Genomic DNA, 15,783 nt, shown 5'->3' on the forward strand with positions numbered 1-15,783 from the left:
ATCAACCCCTGAACCACCCTGGCATCCCTCCAAATGGCTATCCAAAGAGGCAGTGCTAACTCACCATCCAGCCAGCAGAGCATTGGGGTGGGGCGGGGGGGGGAGGTCCATACTGGGCAATCCTTATAAAATTTCAGAACACAAGGAAGCCTGGGTGGCTCAGTGGTTGAGCACCTGCTCAGGGATGTGATCCAGGGATCCTGGGATTGAGTCTCACATCAGGCTCCCAGTGGGGAGCCTGCTTCTCCCTCTGCCTATGTCTCTGCTTCTCTCTGTGTGTCTCTCATGAATAAATAAGTAAAATATTTTTTAAAAAAATCTCAGAACACAAAGATTGAGGAGATCCTAAAAGCATCCAGAGAGACACAGAGAGAGGAGGCCACATACAAAAGATCAGAAATCATAGCATTGACATTCTCAAGGCAGCTCCAGGAGCTGGAATACCATGGTGCGATCCTTCAAGGTTCTGAAGGAAAATACTTCCATACCTAAGCCATCAAGTGTAAGGGTAGGGTAAGACATTTTCATATTTAAAAAGAAAAGGAAAAAAAAAAAAAACAAAAAAAAAAGAAAAGGCCAAATTTCCCAGACAACCTTTCTCTAAAATTAGGAATGAAACCAAGAAATAAGAACATTTGAAGACATGAAATTCAGGAAACGAGGAATCCCAAAGCGCTGGTGCAAAAGCTGGAGGGTGAGGGCATGGGAGCCAGGAGCAATCAGTGCAGAGTGGGACAGGGGGAGGACTCCAGGGAGGAGGTGGTCAGGTCAAGCAAGGGAGCGGAAATCATGGATCCCCCGCCGGAGGCTTGGTTGTCCTATGAGGAATAATAGAGCTCAGTCAGAGTTTGGTGGTTGTATTAGTGATAAGCACAAAAGAAAACCAAGCAAGTCAAACGAGGAGGCAATTATGAATCCCCAGGGAAACCCAAAAGTCCTGCAAGCAAGAAAACGCAGTCATAGGACATATGGTGGTTCCATTGGCCATAATGTTTATACACGTAGTATATTATATAGTTAATACTGACTTTTTTAAAGATTTTATTTATTTATTTATTTATTTATTTATTTATTTATTTATGATAGACATAGGGAGAGAGAGAAAGAGAGGCAGAGACACAGGAGGAGGGAGAAGCAGGCTCCATGCCGGGAGCCCAATGTGGGACTCGATCCCGGGATCCCAGGATCACGCCCTGGGCCAAAGGCAGGCGCTAAACCGCTAAGCCACCCAGGGATCCCCCTAGTTAATATTGATTAACCAAAAACTGTGATATAGCCATCCTGGGAAGACAGGGAAGGGGACGGCAAGTGCACACATTGACTAAACCTTCCTGGTCCCTGAAAGAAAGGCCCGGATAACACCTCTACTGGAGAGCCATTGAAGAACAGTGTGTGTTGTTAGCAAATATGCAGATAAGTCACAGAAGAACCTAGCTGGCTCTGGAAAGCACAAATCAGGGGTGGAAACATGAGGCAGGGGACTAGGTTATTTGGGGCTTTTTTCCTTTAAAGCCTTATGATTTTATTTGATTTTTGAAACTCTGTGCATATGTTTTTAAATTAATAAAATATTTAAAGAGCCCGGCATTGGACTTCTCATTAGAAACCCTGAAAACTAGAAAGCCCCAGAGCAATCAGTTGCCTTAAAAGTCTGAGGGAAAAGGATTTCCTGCCTGGATTTTATGCCCATGGAGAGAATCAGCCAAGTATGAGACTGGAATATAAAGTTTTTCAGAAATGCAAGGTCGCAAAAAAAAAAAAAAAAATTTTAACTGCTGTGCCCTTTCCAGGAAGCTTTTGGAGCACGTGCCCTCCTAGGCCCTGAGAACAGACCCTGGAAACTATCTTAGCTTCTCCAGGAAGGAGGATCCTGCCCAAGGCCGGCCCCCCACTCTCAGAGGTCCCAGAGCAGAGAAAGGAGCACTCTGCCTGGAAGAGCCCCTGGCGAAGTCTAGATAAGATAGCCACATGCCTAAGCGTTTGACACCACTGTCTCTAGGAGCAGGGTGGATAGGCTAGAAAAATTAAGAAGACACATTTAAATATCTTGCAAGTTTGTTTTTTTTTTTAATGCATTAACTCTAGGGCACAAACCAACAAAACCATAAGAAAAGGAACTGTCGGGCGTCTGGGTGGTTCAATCGGTTGAGCGGCTGCCTTTGGCTTGGGTCATGATCCACAGGTCCTGGGATCAAGCCCAGCATCACAACTCTGGGCTCCTTGCTCGGTGGGGAGTCTGCTTCTCCCTCTCTGCCTGCCACTCCCCCTGCTTGTGTTCTTTCCCTCTTTCTTTCTCTTTCTCTCTCACTCTCTCCCAAATACAATCTTAAAAAAGAAAAGAAAAGAAACTGTCATTGACCACTTGGTGACTTTCCCAGAGTAACATTTACATAATCCCAATAAAACCCTTGACCGCGGTTAAGGAAGAAGTGGATAGAGCACTCCAGGGGATGCGAGGGAGGGGAGGAGGATGAGGCTGAAGAGAGCTAAGCCTCATGTGTCCTGACCAGAAGACGTCAGAAGTGTCTAGAATTGAAAAATCAAGAAGCAGCCACGGAAGCATCTTATTGAGAAATGTGGAGGCCAAACCCAGAAGGAACAAGTGCACGTGGAAATTGTTGTTCCCGGGAGAAAGAAAGAAGATGCGGGGGGCACCCGGGTGCCAGTTGAGTGTTGGACTCTTGGTTACAGCTCAGGTCTGATCTCAGGGTTGTGGGATTGAGTCTCCAACCCACACCCCATGCCGGGTCAGGCTCTGTGCTGGGGGTGGAGCTTTCTTAGAATTCTCTCTCTCCCTCTCCCTCCACCCCTGTCCCTGCTCACTCTCTCTCTCTCAAATAAATCCCCCCCCCCCTTTTTTAAAGGAAATTTAAAAAAGAGAGAGAGAGAGAGGAAAGGCTAGGGAGACATTTCATTTCCTTCTGAACATTTTGGTGTTATTCAATTTATTTTTTAACCTAAGTGCATGTATTATTTTATTTACAGTATAAACATAATTTACCTAAATAATCATAAAAACATACTGTGGGGCAGTGGCATGTGAAACAAGAGAGGGGGAGCAAGCGGCAGGAGTGCTCCCTGATTGAAGCCCCCAGAACTGACCCTCCTCAGCAGCCCCCAGGCCACAGGGCCTCACCTGCCTGCCGGAGCGCCCCAGCCCAGCCCCAGGTGACCCCGGGCCTGCCCAGCTCACAAAGCACTCTCTGGCCCGTTCTCTCCTCCTGTCCTCCTGGCAAGCCTGCTAGGCAGGCAGGAGTCATCATGCCCATCTGATCAACAGAAGCTGAGGTTCAGGCATGTATATGGGGGTCCATGGTGGGTCTCTCCCATGGCAGGGGCACCCTCCTGTGAAGGCAGGTGGAGAACCTACCCAAGAGCCAGGGAGAGGCAGCACACAAGGAATTTCAGAGACGGAGTCGGCCCTCCTGGTCCAGGGCCTCTCAGCCAGGGGGAACGTGCTGGAGACCCTACAGAAACATTCCCACAGCTCGGGGGCACTGGATGTCCTCAAACCAGCCTCTGTGGCCTGGGAGGCGGGTGCAGGTGTAAATTCCTTGGCGGTCATAGGACAGGGAGAGGGGGAGGTGTGGTCCCAGGAAAGGGAGGAGAGTGGGAGACACAGCCTGTGTAAGTGGTGGCGGCAGCTCCCAGAGCCCGGCCCCACTGGGGCCATCACTAACCCTGTCACCACCCCAGGGGCAGGCCGTGGAGCTCGGCACATTTTGCAGATGCAACATCCAAGACTTAACAAGGTGAAAACGAAGGCCTCACTGATAGCGATCTTACCCGGGAGCAGGGGTTGTCACGCCTACCTGGTGTGAGATTCCTTTTCTGGAGATTCTGATCCACCACCTCTGGGTAAATCCTGGAATTAGTCTCTTTAAGGGGTGCCGGGGTAGGGGTAGGGGCTTCAGGAATCACAGGGGGACTGACCCAGGACCTGCAGGCTTCCCACCTCACCCCACCCCCGTCCCCACCCCGTTCGCCCCATCTCCTAACCGTGCGATATTTAACTAGCAGAGGTGCTTGGTGCTCCCCCACTGCTGGACACGGGGGTTATTTCCGGGGCTGTACCATTATAAATAACTCCAGTGCGGGACATGTTTGTGCACAGCGTGGTTTTCCTGTTGGATTGTTTCCTTGGGATAAGTTCCCAGAAGTGGGATTCCTGAGTGGAAGCATGGCTGTTTTCCCACTCCTAATCCCCAAAGCTAACCTAGCCTGGCCCCGGGATGAGGATCCGGCCTTTCATTGGTTTGGAGAAGGGGCAGCCTGCGAGTCCCACCTGGCATTTGCAGATGAAAATGATCCATCTGACCCTTTCCTGTACGAGCTAATAACCGCCCTGAGCGTGCTCACGGGTGTCAGAGCCACGAGGGCCCAGGTGACTCAGTGCCATCTGCGTGGGGCCCGCCCAGGCTGCTCCTCGGGCCGGATGGGTCCTCCCTGTGGAGGTCACAGGGAGGGAGGAAAGGGTGCCTCACTCCCTGGGGAAGTGAGTCTGTCTCAGCAGTTTTGGGAAAGGCCGGAAAGGAGGTCTGGAAACTAGGGTGGGGGGCAGATCATGTTTAGTGCTTTCCGACAACAAAGGGCTTCTGGCCCCTGGCCCCTCTGACCTGCCTGACAGGAATAGCCTGCTGTTCCCAGAGGAGGAGGCGCCCTGTCCCATCCTGGCAGAGGGTTGAAGAGGCCCCTGCAGGGACCTGGCCTCCATCACCTCCCCTTCCAGGCTAGCGCAGCCTCCGTTTGGGGGCAGGGCTCCAGCTCCTTCCCAAGGCAGCCCCTGACTGCTGTTCTGAAACACACCTTCAGATGGTCACCACTGGGGAGAGGGGTCCCCAGAGTCCCCTCTCTCCTGAGAGAGCGCCAAGTGAAGGTGAGGTGAGGTGAGCTGTGGCACAGTCACACTGGGGGGCACGGGCCTTCCAGGTCCCCGCAGGAGGGCGGGGGTTCCGGCACTTGCAGGCTCTGGGCCATTGCCTGAGCACCGACGGTCACCCTTCCCTGCAGAAAACCAGTGAGCCAAGCCTCTGGGCTGGGCCTGGGGTGGGGGTCCCTCCTCCAGGGCCCATCTATGGAAGACTGGCCCTTGTACTGGGAACACCCTCCAACAGGACCAGGGAGTCAGCTCTGTGAGGTCAGGCTGCTGGCGTCCAAGGAGTCCCATGGAGCCTGGCCCCCGTGTGCTTCCCCCTGAGACTGAATGCTCTGAGGACAGGACCAGTGTCTGCTGTGTTTCAGACTCAAGGTGGTGAGCTCTCCGTCCCTGGTAGTAAAACAGCTAAGGCAGTGTGGACATGTCTCAGAGGTATAGACGGAGTCACTTGCTGGCGGGGCTGAGTGCCCCCACCCTATGCCACCATTTGGGGAATACTTATGCCCACTTTACAGCTGAGCAAACAGGCGCAGAAGCTAAAAGGGCCTGGAGATCTAAAGATAGGAGGCTTCATGAATCATCAACTATTTATTGAGCGCCTGCTGTGTGCCAGGCCTCCTTGCTTCCCGCGTCTCTCCTTGAGCAGTCCGCCCAGCCATGGTTCATACTGAATCACAGGCCACAGCGGCTGCCCTCCCCGCCGCCCCACCCGCAAGCTGCTGCTCCCCTGGCCGTGGCCCTGTCCGGTCTCAGGGCAGCTAGATTACCTTCCTGGGGTGGACCGGGGGCTTCTATGTGGGCTGGGCCAGCCCCTGCCATTGTGAAGAGCAGGGGAGCCTCACCGGCACCGTGGCGCTGGGCCCGTCCTGGTGCCAGGGTGCTGGCCACCTCCTCTGAAGGACTCGCCCAAGGCCAGGATGCCCACCGGTGCACAGCATGACCTGCCATTGAGCGCAGAATGCTCATAGAGGACCTTCTGTGCCCAGGGCCCGGAAACATCTCAGTCTCAGGAGATGCACTTTTTAAAGACAACTGGGGATGGGAAGAAACTTGGCCAATAACCCGTCAACCTGTGCAATTGACCTTTTGCTCCCAAATGCAGGTTATTCTGGTTTTCCCTATTCACCTCCATTCTGTCGGTCTCAGTCCCTTGTTCCACCTGCAGAGGCTCCTGGAAATGCCATGTTTTCATGAGGTGTGGCCTGGCACATCCGCCAAGCAAGCCTCCCACAAGCCCGTCCGGATGCTTGATTGAAGCAGGCAGGGCTGAAGGCAGAGACCTGTGGCCCACCGTTCACGACTGTCTCGCCTCAGCTGGCACTGGTTTCCAAAGTCTCACCCCTGGGTGGTTCTGTCCAGAGAGCTGACCTCCCCCTAGCTGTCCCGATCTCCAGCCCACATTCTCCGCTCTGCCAAAAGGACAGCATGAAGAGCTTAGTCCTCAGACACCCGATTATGTGTCACACCTCCCTGCCTTCGCCCACAGTGCTCACTTGGTCCTGGACATCCTGTCCCTCTTCCTCACCTGGCTGACTCCCACACCAGGACAAAGGTTTGTGAAGCTCTTCTCCGTGGCCCCACCCACACCCCCTGCCCCCTCTCTGCAGCCTGGGGTCCCGGGGTCTCCCCAAGATCTTCACCCAGGGCCAGGCTCCTCTAGGGACAGCATTGTGCTCTTCAAAGGACCTGGGATCGGGACCAGCCTGGCTTGGGTAAATGACCCTCAGTTTCTTCACTGGTCACACGAGGATCCTTGCCATGTGAAGGGTCATGGGAAGGACCACAGAGCAGGGGTATGAAGTGCTCAGCACACAACCTTGGTGTTCACTGGTGAATGAACAGCAGGGAGCAGCTGGGATTGGAGGAGGAGGCAGCGAGACGCGTCCTGCCTGAGACCTGTGTCCTCTGGGACCCGCCCGGAGGGCGCGGTGATTCCGACAGGGGGCTGCGAGGGCTTCACTCCTCCCCGGGGAGAACCGTGGCTAAGCCTGAAAAGGGGCTCCTCTGTTCCATAGGCCACAGCGTTGGGGGAAAAGATCCAAGGAAGAGATCCTTCTTTGGGAGCGTGCTGTTTCCTACACACCCACCAGTGCTGGCTTTTATCATTTTATTTTTTATTTTTTTAAAGATTTTATTTACTTATTCATGAAAGACACAGAGAGGGAGAGAGGCAGAGGCACAGGCAGAGGGAGAAGCAGGCTCCCCGTGCGGGAGCCCGATGCTGAACTCGATCCCAGGACCCAGAACCCCAGGATCATGACCCGAGCCAAAAGATGCTCAACCACTGAGCCACCCAAGTGCCCTGGATTTTATCATTTTAATGATGTGTGTGTGCGTCTGACTTCAGAGGGGTGTCAGGGTGTTGGAACACCTTACTGCGTTTCTTTGAGTGCCTGTTCCCCTGAAGCCTGACTCTGAGAACCACAATTCCTTAACATATGAGTGAAGAGAAATCCTTCTCCATTAGCTCAAAATTGTGAAATGAGCTCAGCACAGGAGAATTGGGGTGATTTGGGGGAAGTGGTACTTTTGAGAGGAGATGGTCACACTTGATTGGGGGAGGAGGGCAGAGGACCCTGGTGTGGCTCCCTGGGGCTGCCAATCTTGTGACTTGAGGAGCGAGGAGAGCTTTGCCCAGCGCCGGCTAGCCAGACAGACACGCCGCCCCAAATTCCACCAGCACTCATGCCCCTTCTTAAGACAGGCACTTTTATTAAAATGTAAATATTTTGTCTGGGAGAGGGAACAGTTTGCTTTACTGTTGACTTTTGACTATTTACTGTCCATCTTTACTAAAGAGTCAAAAGAGGAATGGGGGGATCCCTGGGTGGCTCAGCGGTTTAGCACCTGCCTTTGGCCCAGGGCGCGATCCTGGAGTCCTGGGATCGAGTCCCACGTCAGGCTCCTGGCATGGAGCCTGCTTCTCCCTCCTCCTGTGTCTCTGCCTCTCTCTCTCTCTCTCTCTCATAAATAAATAAATCTTTAAAAAAAAAATCTTTAAAAAAACAAAAGAGGAATGGGCTCCCCACATCATTGTGGTTGAGTCCACAGGGCAACCTGGTGAAGGCAGGGGAGGGGTTACCCACCCTTGCAGGTGGGAGAACGGGACTGAGAAGGGCCAGGATGCTGCCAAGTGCTTGCCAGAGACGGAGTTGAGGCTCACCACCTCATGACCTCCAGCCACTCCTCCGCCTTCTTGGCATGCAGCTCCCTGCATTCTGAGCCGAGACAGTGCAAGGGCTCTGGGAGCGCCCAGCCCTGGGTCCCTGTGCAGTGCTGCCTCCCACCAGCTGTGTGCCCGGGCAAGCCCTCACCTCCTGGAGTTCCCCCCACCTGTGGATGGCGTAGCCAGAGCACCTACACTGCGCCCCAGGGCTGTTGTTGAGACAGAAGGAGGTGTGCAGAGTTGGCGACACCGTGTCTGGGCCAGGGCCCAGTAAAGGTCAGTCTGCATGTTCTTATCAACTCACATGGGGTTAAGGAATGTAGCGCCCCAGCTCCCGACCCAGGGATACCCCTGCCCCTTCTCTGACTCAGGCAGCAGCAGGAATGGGAGCCAGCTCCTTGTCCCCTGTGTCCCCATCCTGGGATCTGTGGAGAGAAAGCAGGTGGTGATGGGAGCTTGTTCGTGGGATAGGTGGCGCCTGGAAGCTACCTGCCCCTTTATAGCCACCCGTGATCACATGGGCAAGCACTCTCTGTGTCCCATTCTCTTTCTCTGGGAGCCTAAATCGGGAGCTACGTAGAGGAGGCCAAGCTCGGAATCCTTACTTGAACCCTAACCTTTTGTCCCTATGGCCAGAAGCAAGGCACTGGCCTCCTGCGTGCCTCAGTCACCCTATCTCTAACATGGGCAACCCATCCACTTCCCATCTTCTTGAAGGAGAGGAATCTGGAGAAATCACTAGTCCTGAACTAGTATGAGTTGCACGGGGCCTTGAGGACGAAGTGTGGAAGCCATCAGCACGAGGGCTGTCATCTCAGGGCCTGAAATGGCTCATCAGGTGATGACAGGCAGGCGAGGAGACTGTGGGAACACTGAAGTTGCAGTTTCTGTGGGATGCTGGTGGGCTCACTCTAAAAGCAAAAGTGGTAGGCGTGCTGGGTGGCTCAGTCGGTGAAGCCTCTGCCTTTGGCTTGATCCCAGGATCGAGTCCCACATCGGGCTCTCTGCTCCACAGGGAGCCTGCTTCTCCCTCTCCCTCTGCCTGCTGCTCCCTCTGTTCCCTCTCTCTCTCTCTCTCTCTCTCTCTCTGTCAAATAAATGAAATCTATTAAAAAAATTATTTGAATAATAAAAGCAAAGGCGGTGGTGAGAGGGCCTTCCTTGCTGTGTCAGCAGCTCAGGCCCTGTCCTCGACAGGCTGGCCAGGACCCCCGGGGAAGCCCGCAGAAACTGACGCCTCTTGGCAACTTCATCCCACTTTGCAGAGGAAGAAACTGAGGCACAGGGAGGTCCAATCACTAGCCTATGATCCTGCAGCCAAAGGTGTGCCAGGCCTGCCTGACACAGAGTCTGGTCTCCCGACCACGACGCCAAACTGCCTCCGTGGTTACTGCCATCATCACAATAGAATGTTAATAGTAGTCATAATTAGTATCATTATCGAGGGCAGTGCCCCAGGCAGGCAAATCTGGGTGACTGCATCATCGGGGCTGAGTAAGTAACCCGTGCCTGGAATTTGGCAGCATCCTGTCCCAGGACGATGCTGAAGATCAGAGGCCCCGGCATGGGGTTCTCTCCACCCTCCATCAGGTAGATCCTGGACCTGGGCAGCCACTCCTACCCATCTGCCCCGGGGTGCATCTGGTGATGGACCCAGGGGAGATTCTGGAGTGGGCCGGCTGAAAATTCAAGCAGAGGCAAACGCTGTTTTTTGTGTGTGTGTGTGTGTTTTAAGATTTTATTTATTTATTCTTGAGAGACACAGAGAGAGAGAGAGAGAGGCAGAGACACAGGCAGAGGGAGAAGCAGGCTCCATGTGGGGAGCCCGATGTGGGACTCGATCCCAGGACTCCAGGATCACTCCCCGGGCTGAAGGCCACGCTAAACCACTGAGCCACCCGGGCTGCCCAGCAAACGCTGTTCTTATAAAGCACAGCCCCTCCCTGTGCCGCAAGGCCATGCACCCTGCTGGTTGAGAGCACGGACCAGGGCCTGGTCAGCCTGGCTCAGATCCTGGGGCTTCTGCTCGCCCCCAGTGTTACCCTGGACAAGTGATGCCCTTTGTTCCCTCTCGCCACCTGCACGACTGTGCACCCCCCAAGGCCACTGGAGGACCGAGTGAGCTAGAACTGTGCCTGCCCCACCTGGGCGGGGCCCAGTAAGTGTCCCCATCTTGGCCCGTCCAGGTGGGTACAGCCGAAGGAGCCACCCGGCCTGCTCCTGGAGGAAAAGGGGACTCCCCGAGACGTGGTCGTAAGTCGACTTCACGGCTGAGCCTGACTCTGGAATGGCTGGCTCCAGGTGTGTTAACTGTGTTTTTGATGTGGCTGGGTCAGTCCTGGGGCCCCAGCAAGTGTTGCTTCTAGGTGAAGCCAGTGGGCTTGCAGGCCCGGGGATCCAGGCCTATGCTTTTGCAATCCCCGGAGGCCATAGGGGAGCCCGAGAAACAGGTTCCTGGCTTCCCGGCTCCAGTCAGGGTTCCAGCTTGATCTTGTTCTGGTCTGTCCAGCTGGGAGTAAGGGAAAGAGATGCAAAGAGCTCACGATCCAATCCTGGCCTCTGGGACCCGGCCTGCCCAGCTACCTCAGCCCTGGGCTTGGAGGCTGAGTCTGCAGCCTAAGAGGGGGGGCATCTGGTGCCTGTGGCAGAGCCTAACAACCTGGTGCCTGGCCTGCAGGCGCCCCAGAGGGACGGCTCTGCGGACCTGGGCCTGGGAAGGACAGGGGTGCCCCGGACAGAGGCACCAGGCCAAGCACATGCAGGAGAGGTAGACTTACAGGGAGCCTTCGGAAGCAGGCAAATGCACAGAGCCGAGGTGATGAGGTCCCCCAGGGAGTGTTGCCACGGCTGGGGCCTGGCGTCCAGGTGTCGCAGAGGGGATGGGACAGGGCAGGGCAGTGGCTCTGGCTGCGTGTGTAAGACAACCTCTGCCTCTTTGTCTCCTCTGAATGAAAGCAACAACAAAAACGACTGCTTGAAAACTTTTCTCCTTTTCTTTTCAGAAATGAGTGGGGTCACCAGGGACCTCAGCTTGGTGTCCCCATATTCCTGCATGAGGAAGATGGCCAGAGGATAGGGGAGGAGGACAAGGCAATGCTTCTGGAAATTTAAGACGCCAAGTCCCAGCCCCGGTGCCTCCCTCTCCTGTTGTCCTGGTCACCTCTGGAGGCGGGGTGGCCACCGGCGGGACCGGGCAGCTCCGAGGAGCCCCCTGGTGGCCCAAGCAGTTGCTGCGGCCACACAGGCCAAGGCGCGCTCTCTCCTGGGCATCCACAGACATAGGACTTTTCTCAGGGCCCCAGACCTTGTGCCAAGCACTTTGCTGGGTGCCTCCAGGGAAACATCATCTTCCAACAGCCCTGTGAGGTGGGCGTTACCCCGATTTATAGATGTGAACGCCTGGAGGGGCCTGTCCTGTATCATCAGGCTGCTGCTGAAAATCCACTGTTGGGGAAAGAAGCCAGAGGCAGAGCATGAACAATGACATGAAGGCGTATTTATTTTTCAAATAATGATCGAGCACGCTGGTGCATGCATAAACTCTGGAGGACCATGCAAGTACCTGGCATGGCCAGGGGCTTCTGGAAGGAGAGCTGGGGGGCTGGGGTATAGAGTGGGAACAAACCATTTTCACTGGGTTTAGTTTTGTGCTTTTTGATTTTTGAACTATATAGAAGTATTGCCTATACTTAAAAATTCATGAAAGACGTAAACATTTGTGGATATTGAATGACAGGAAGAAACTTGGAAGTGACTGACTCTTCCCCCAGGTCCAGCAGCATGGACAGGAAGCTGCTCAGCAACTACTTGCATGCCTCCAGTGATGGGCTGCTTACCCCTTACTTGGCCAACTCCCAGTCTGGAAAGACCCTCTCTCTGTGGGCTGAAACTTATCTTCCTGGTCAAAACTCCCTCTTCTTGGATGACTTTTGGGTATCTATAAGATGCCTGGTATTAGCTGAGCACCCTCCGGTTTGTTCCCACTCTATACCCCACCAGGGGCCATGGTTTCAGCCCTTAATAACCTCAGAGCCCAGTTTCTGGAATTTTTAGGAAGAGGCCGGACTCTGGGGCCAGTGGGTGCAGGCCCACCGCCAAAGCAGGACTCGCCCTGCACACACTGGGTGGGCAGCTGTTTGTAACAATGGAGAGGAAGCCTTGTGGCCCAAAGCCCCTGTCCTATCATTTCATGGTGTCACATCTCCTCGCCTCACTCCCTGCTGGCTCTACAGAAATGCGGTGGCTATGGGGAGCTCGAGCTCTTGCATTGAGATGTTCTGACCTGATGCACCTGACTGGTCATCCAGGCTCAACAGCCCTGAGCTCAGTTTCCTCATCTGTAAAGCGAGGTTAATAATCGCACTCACTCTACAGGGTTGCTGTGAGCATCACAGGAAATGGCTGTGACGTGTGCCATGGGACACGAGAGGGGCCAGGGAGGTGATGGGGTGAAGCGCTGTGCCAGCAGGTGCAGGGAAGGAGTCCCCCCTACCCCCCGTGGCTTGAGACCTTTAGCGTTGGGAGGGAGCCAGATCTGAGTCCAACCAGGGGCTCTCTGAAGCCAGGATGCGGGTGCCAACCGCATTTGGGGAGCTCCATGGGCCACTGGGGAAGGTTTCTGGGCAGAGGAGTGATGATTTTGTGAGACCCTCAGAAGTGTCATAAAATAGGTGTTCCTGCCCTGCTTACTGAATCCAGGGTCATCGGGGGAGGGGTACTGTCTCCACGGACTCAGGGCCCTGCCTTTCTCTTAGTGGCTCCTGTCCTGGTGGGAGACAGAGAAGGCAGAGGAGGAGAACAGGCCACTCTAGCTTTCCTCTTTCTATCCTGCTTGCTTTTTTTTTTTTTTTTTTAAGAGTTTTTATTTATTTATTCATGAGAGACAGAGAGAGAGAGAGGCAGAGGGAGAAGCAGGCTCCATGCAGGGAGCCTGACATGGGACTCGATCCTGGGTCTCCAGGATCAGGCCCTGGGCTGAAGGCTGCGTTAAATCACTAAGCCACCTGGGCTGCTCCTCTATCCTGCCTGCTTTTTATTTTTATTTTTTAAGATTTTATTTATTTATTCATGAGAGACACAGAGAGAGAAAGAGGCAGAGACACAGGCAGAGGGAGAAGCAGGCTCCATGCAGGAAGCCGGACATGGGACTCGATCCCAGATCTCCAGGATCAGGCCCTGGGCTGAAGGCGGTGCTAAACCGCTGAGCCATCCGAGCTGCCCTCCTGCCTGCTTATTAAAAGATTTTATTTCTTTATTTAAGAGAGAGAGAGAGGGAGGGTGAGCATGGGTGGGGGGAGGGGCAGAGGGAGAAGTAGACTCCCCACTGAGCAGGGAGCCCGACACAGGCCTCCATCCCAGGACCTGGAGCCACCCAGACACCCTGCTTTCCCATCTTTAAAATAATAGCCCAGGGGCGCCTGGGTGGCGCAGTCAGTTAAGCATCCTGCTCTTGGTTTCGGCTCAGGTCATGATCTCATGGTCCTGAGATCGAGCCCCGCGGGCTCTGCGTTCAGTCTGCTTGAAACTGCCTCTGCTCTTCCCCCATGCTCTCTCTCTCTCTCTCTCTCTCTCTCTCAAATAAATAAATAAATCTTTTATAACAGCAGTTTAAAATGATAGCCTGTTTTCTAGCTCTGACATCCATGGATTTTCCCTGGAACTTTGGTTCTGAAACAAGTGCTCTGATATTTTTTGGTTGGGACTCCCCCTCCCCTGCGTGCCCAGGACAGATTGAGCAGCCCATGCTCAATGGCATGTGAGAAGAGCACTGGGCATGAAGATAGGCCAAGGGTGCAGCTCCCACATAGGGGACCCTGGCAGGACGGGAGCAAAGCTGGTGTTTATTCCTCCCAGGACCTAATGATAAGGATGGGGAGGCTACACTAGGCTTCCCAGGAGGGAGGAGCTTTCACAGTGGGCTCCAGAAAAATCTCCCAGCCCCAGCCCCATTGGGGTAGCAGGGGCAGGGTGTGCAGTTAGGTCCTGGGGCTTCTGAGGGGGAGGGAAGGTAAGCCTCTGTCTGGGGTGGAGGGTAGGTGCCTCTGCTCTCAAGATGCGGGGGGCAGGGGCACCTGGATGGCTCGGTCGGCTAAGCGGCTAAGCAGCTGCCTTTCGCTCAGATCATGATCTCAGGATCCTGGGGTCAAGCCCCATGTCAGGATCCCTGCTCAGCGGGGAGTCTGCTTCTCCCCCTCCTTCTGTCCTCCCCCCAACTCATGTTCTCTTTCTCTCAAATATATAATTTTTATTTTACTTATTTTAAGATTTTATTTATTTTTTTTAATATTTTAATTTATTTACTCATGAGAGACACAGAATGAGAGAAAGAGGCAGAGAGGAGGAGGGAGGGAGAAGCAGGCTCCATACAGGGAGCCCGATGTGGGACTCGATCTAGGGACTCCAGGATTACGCCCTGGACCAAAGGCAGGCATCAAACCACTGAGCCACCCAGGGATCCCCAGATTTTATTTATTTTAGAGAGAGAGAGAGAGAGCGAGCATGAGCACAGTGGAGGGACAGAGGGAGAAGCAGACTCTCCATTGAGCAGGGAGCCAGATGCAGGGCTCCAGGTGCCCCTCTCTCAAATAAATAAATAAAATCTTAAAAAAAAAGATGCCAGGGGCAGGCAGTACCACTCAGCCCCCTCTGGGGCCCCTCCCATGGCATCTTCCACCTGCCTCTTCTCGGCCCCTGCCAGGCGAGGGTGCCATTCATTTTTACAGACGAGGAAACAACTATGAGGGTTCTGACTTAGATGTGTATTCAGTCAATGGCTGGGAATGGTGCTAATAGGTGTGCTGGGAAGCAGATGTCTTACTTGAATGAATAAAAGAACCAGACTTAGACTGCAGGACTTTTCAGAGCCATTAGCATGCAGCGGTACAGCTCGAATCTCTAAGAGGGGCTTGGAATGTGGTGTTTCCAAACTCACCTGACTGTGGCACCCTCTGCAGCCCCAGCCCCTGATAAGAACACCCAGAACCCATGGTCTGCAGAACAGGGCAGGGGAAGTGTCAAAAGACAACATTTGAAATCCGAATTGCCCAGAACAGCTGGGCCATCTGGTTGTGGCACAAATGTGGAAACTGAGGTTCAGGGTGGGATTCCTCCAAGGTCAAGGTAAAGGCAGTACAGATTTAAGCTCAGGGCTGCCTGGTGTCCAGGCCACTTTCTGGAGGACTGAGGTGTGAGGGCTGAGACGTGTGCCGGACAGCGCAGTCCTGCACACAATCATGCTGGCACGAGGCTGGCAGGAGGTGGCACCGGCAAATCCCCTGGCTCAAGAGCAGTCTGCAGGAAACACCAGCTCTGTCTTCTGCTTTTATTTTTTCTTTTCTTTTCCCAAGTTTAAAATTAAAAATAGATGTTTTGAGGGGATCCCTGGGTGGCTCAGTGGTTTGGCGCCTGCCTTTGGCCCAGGGCGTGATCCCGGAGTCTGGGATCCGGTCCCGCATCGGGCTCCCCTGCATGGAGCCTGCTTCTCCCTCTACCTGTGTCTCTGCCTCTCTCTCTCTCTCTCTCTGTCTATCATAAATAAATAAATAAATAAATAAATAAATAAATAAATAAATCTATCTTAAAAAATAATAAATAAAAAATAAATTTAAAAAATAGATGTTTTGAGAGCCCAGAGGCTTGGCAGGCAGGTCAGTCTTCAGGGACAGTCTGAGCTGCCTTTTGGTGATTTATGACATCTGCAGAAGGTGGCACTGTGCGCGCAGTGGCATTCTAGACGGCAGTT

The 15,783-nt window shown here is 53.8% G+C and overlaps 1 protein-coding gene across 2 annotated transcripts in view; it reads left to right on the plus strand.

The window, feature by feature from the left end:
* Window positions 1-2,901: 2,901 nt before the first annotated feature.
* HHIPL1 (HHIP like 1) overlaps window positions 2,902-15,783 on the plus strand; it is a 46,764-nt gene continuing 33,882 nt past the window's right edge. The window contains exons 1-3 of one of the 2 annotated variants that reach the window (XM_072762287.1): window positions 2,902-8,318; window positions 10,229-10,343; window positions 11,045-12,391. In XM_072762287.1, coding sequence (XP_072618388.1) covers window positions 12,187-12,391 — 205 coding nt within the window. In that variant the 5' untranslated portion in view covers window positions 2,902-8,318; window positions 10,229-10,343; window positions 11,045-12,186. Of the gene's footprint in view, window positions 8,319-10,228; window positions 10,344-11,044; window positions 12,392-15,783 lie in introns of those variants that run through there. The other variant, XM_026012559.2, reaches the window with a different exon arrangement.

The sequence above is a fragment of the Vulpes vulpes genome, chromosome 6, assembly GCF_048418805.1.
Source record: "Vulpes vulpes isolate BD-2025 chromosome 6, VulVul3, whole genome shotgun sequence".
Taxonomy (NCBI): domain Eukaryota; kingdom Metazoa; phylum Chordata; class Mammalia; order Carnivora; family Canidae; genus Vulpes; species Vulpes vulpes.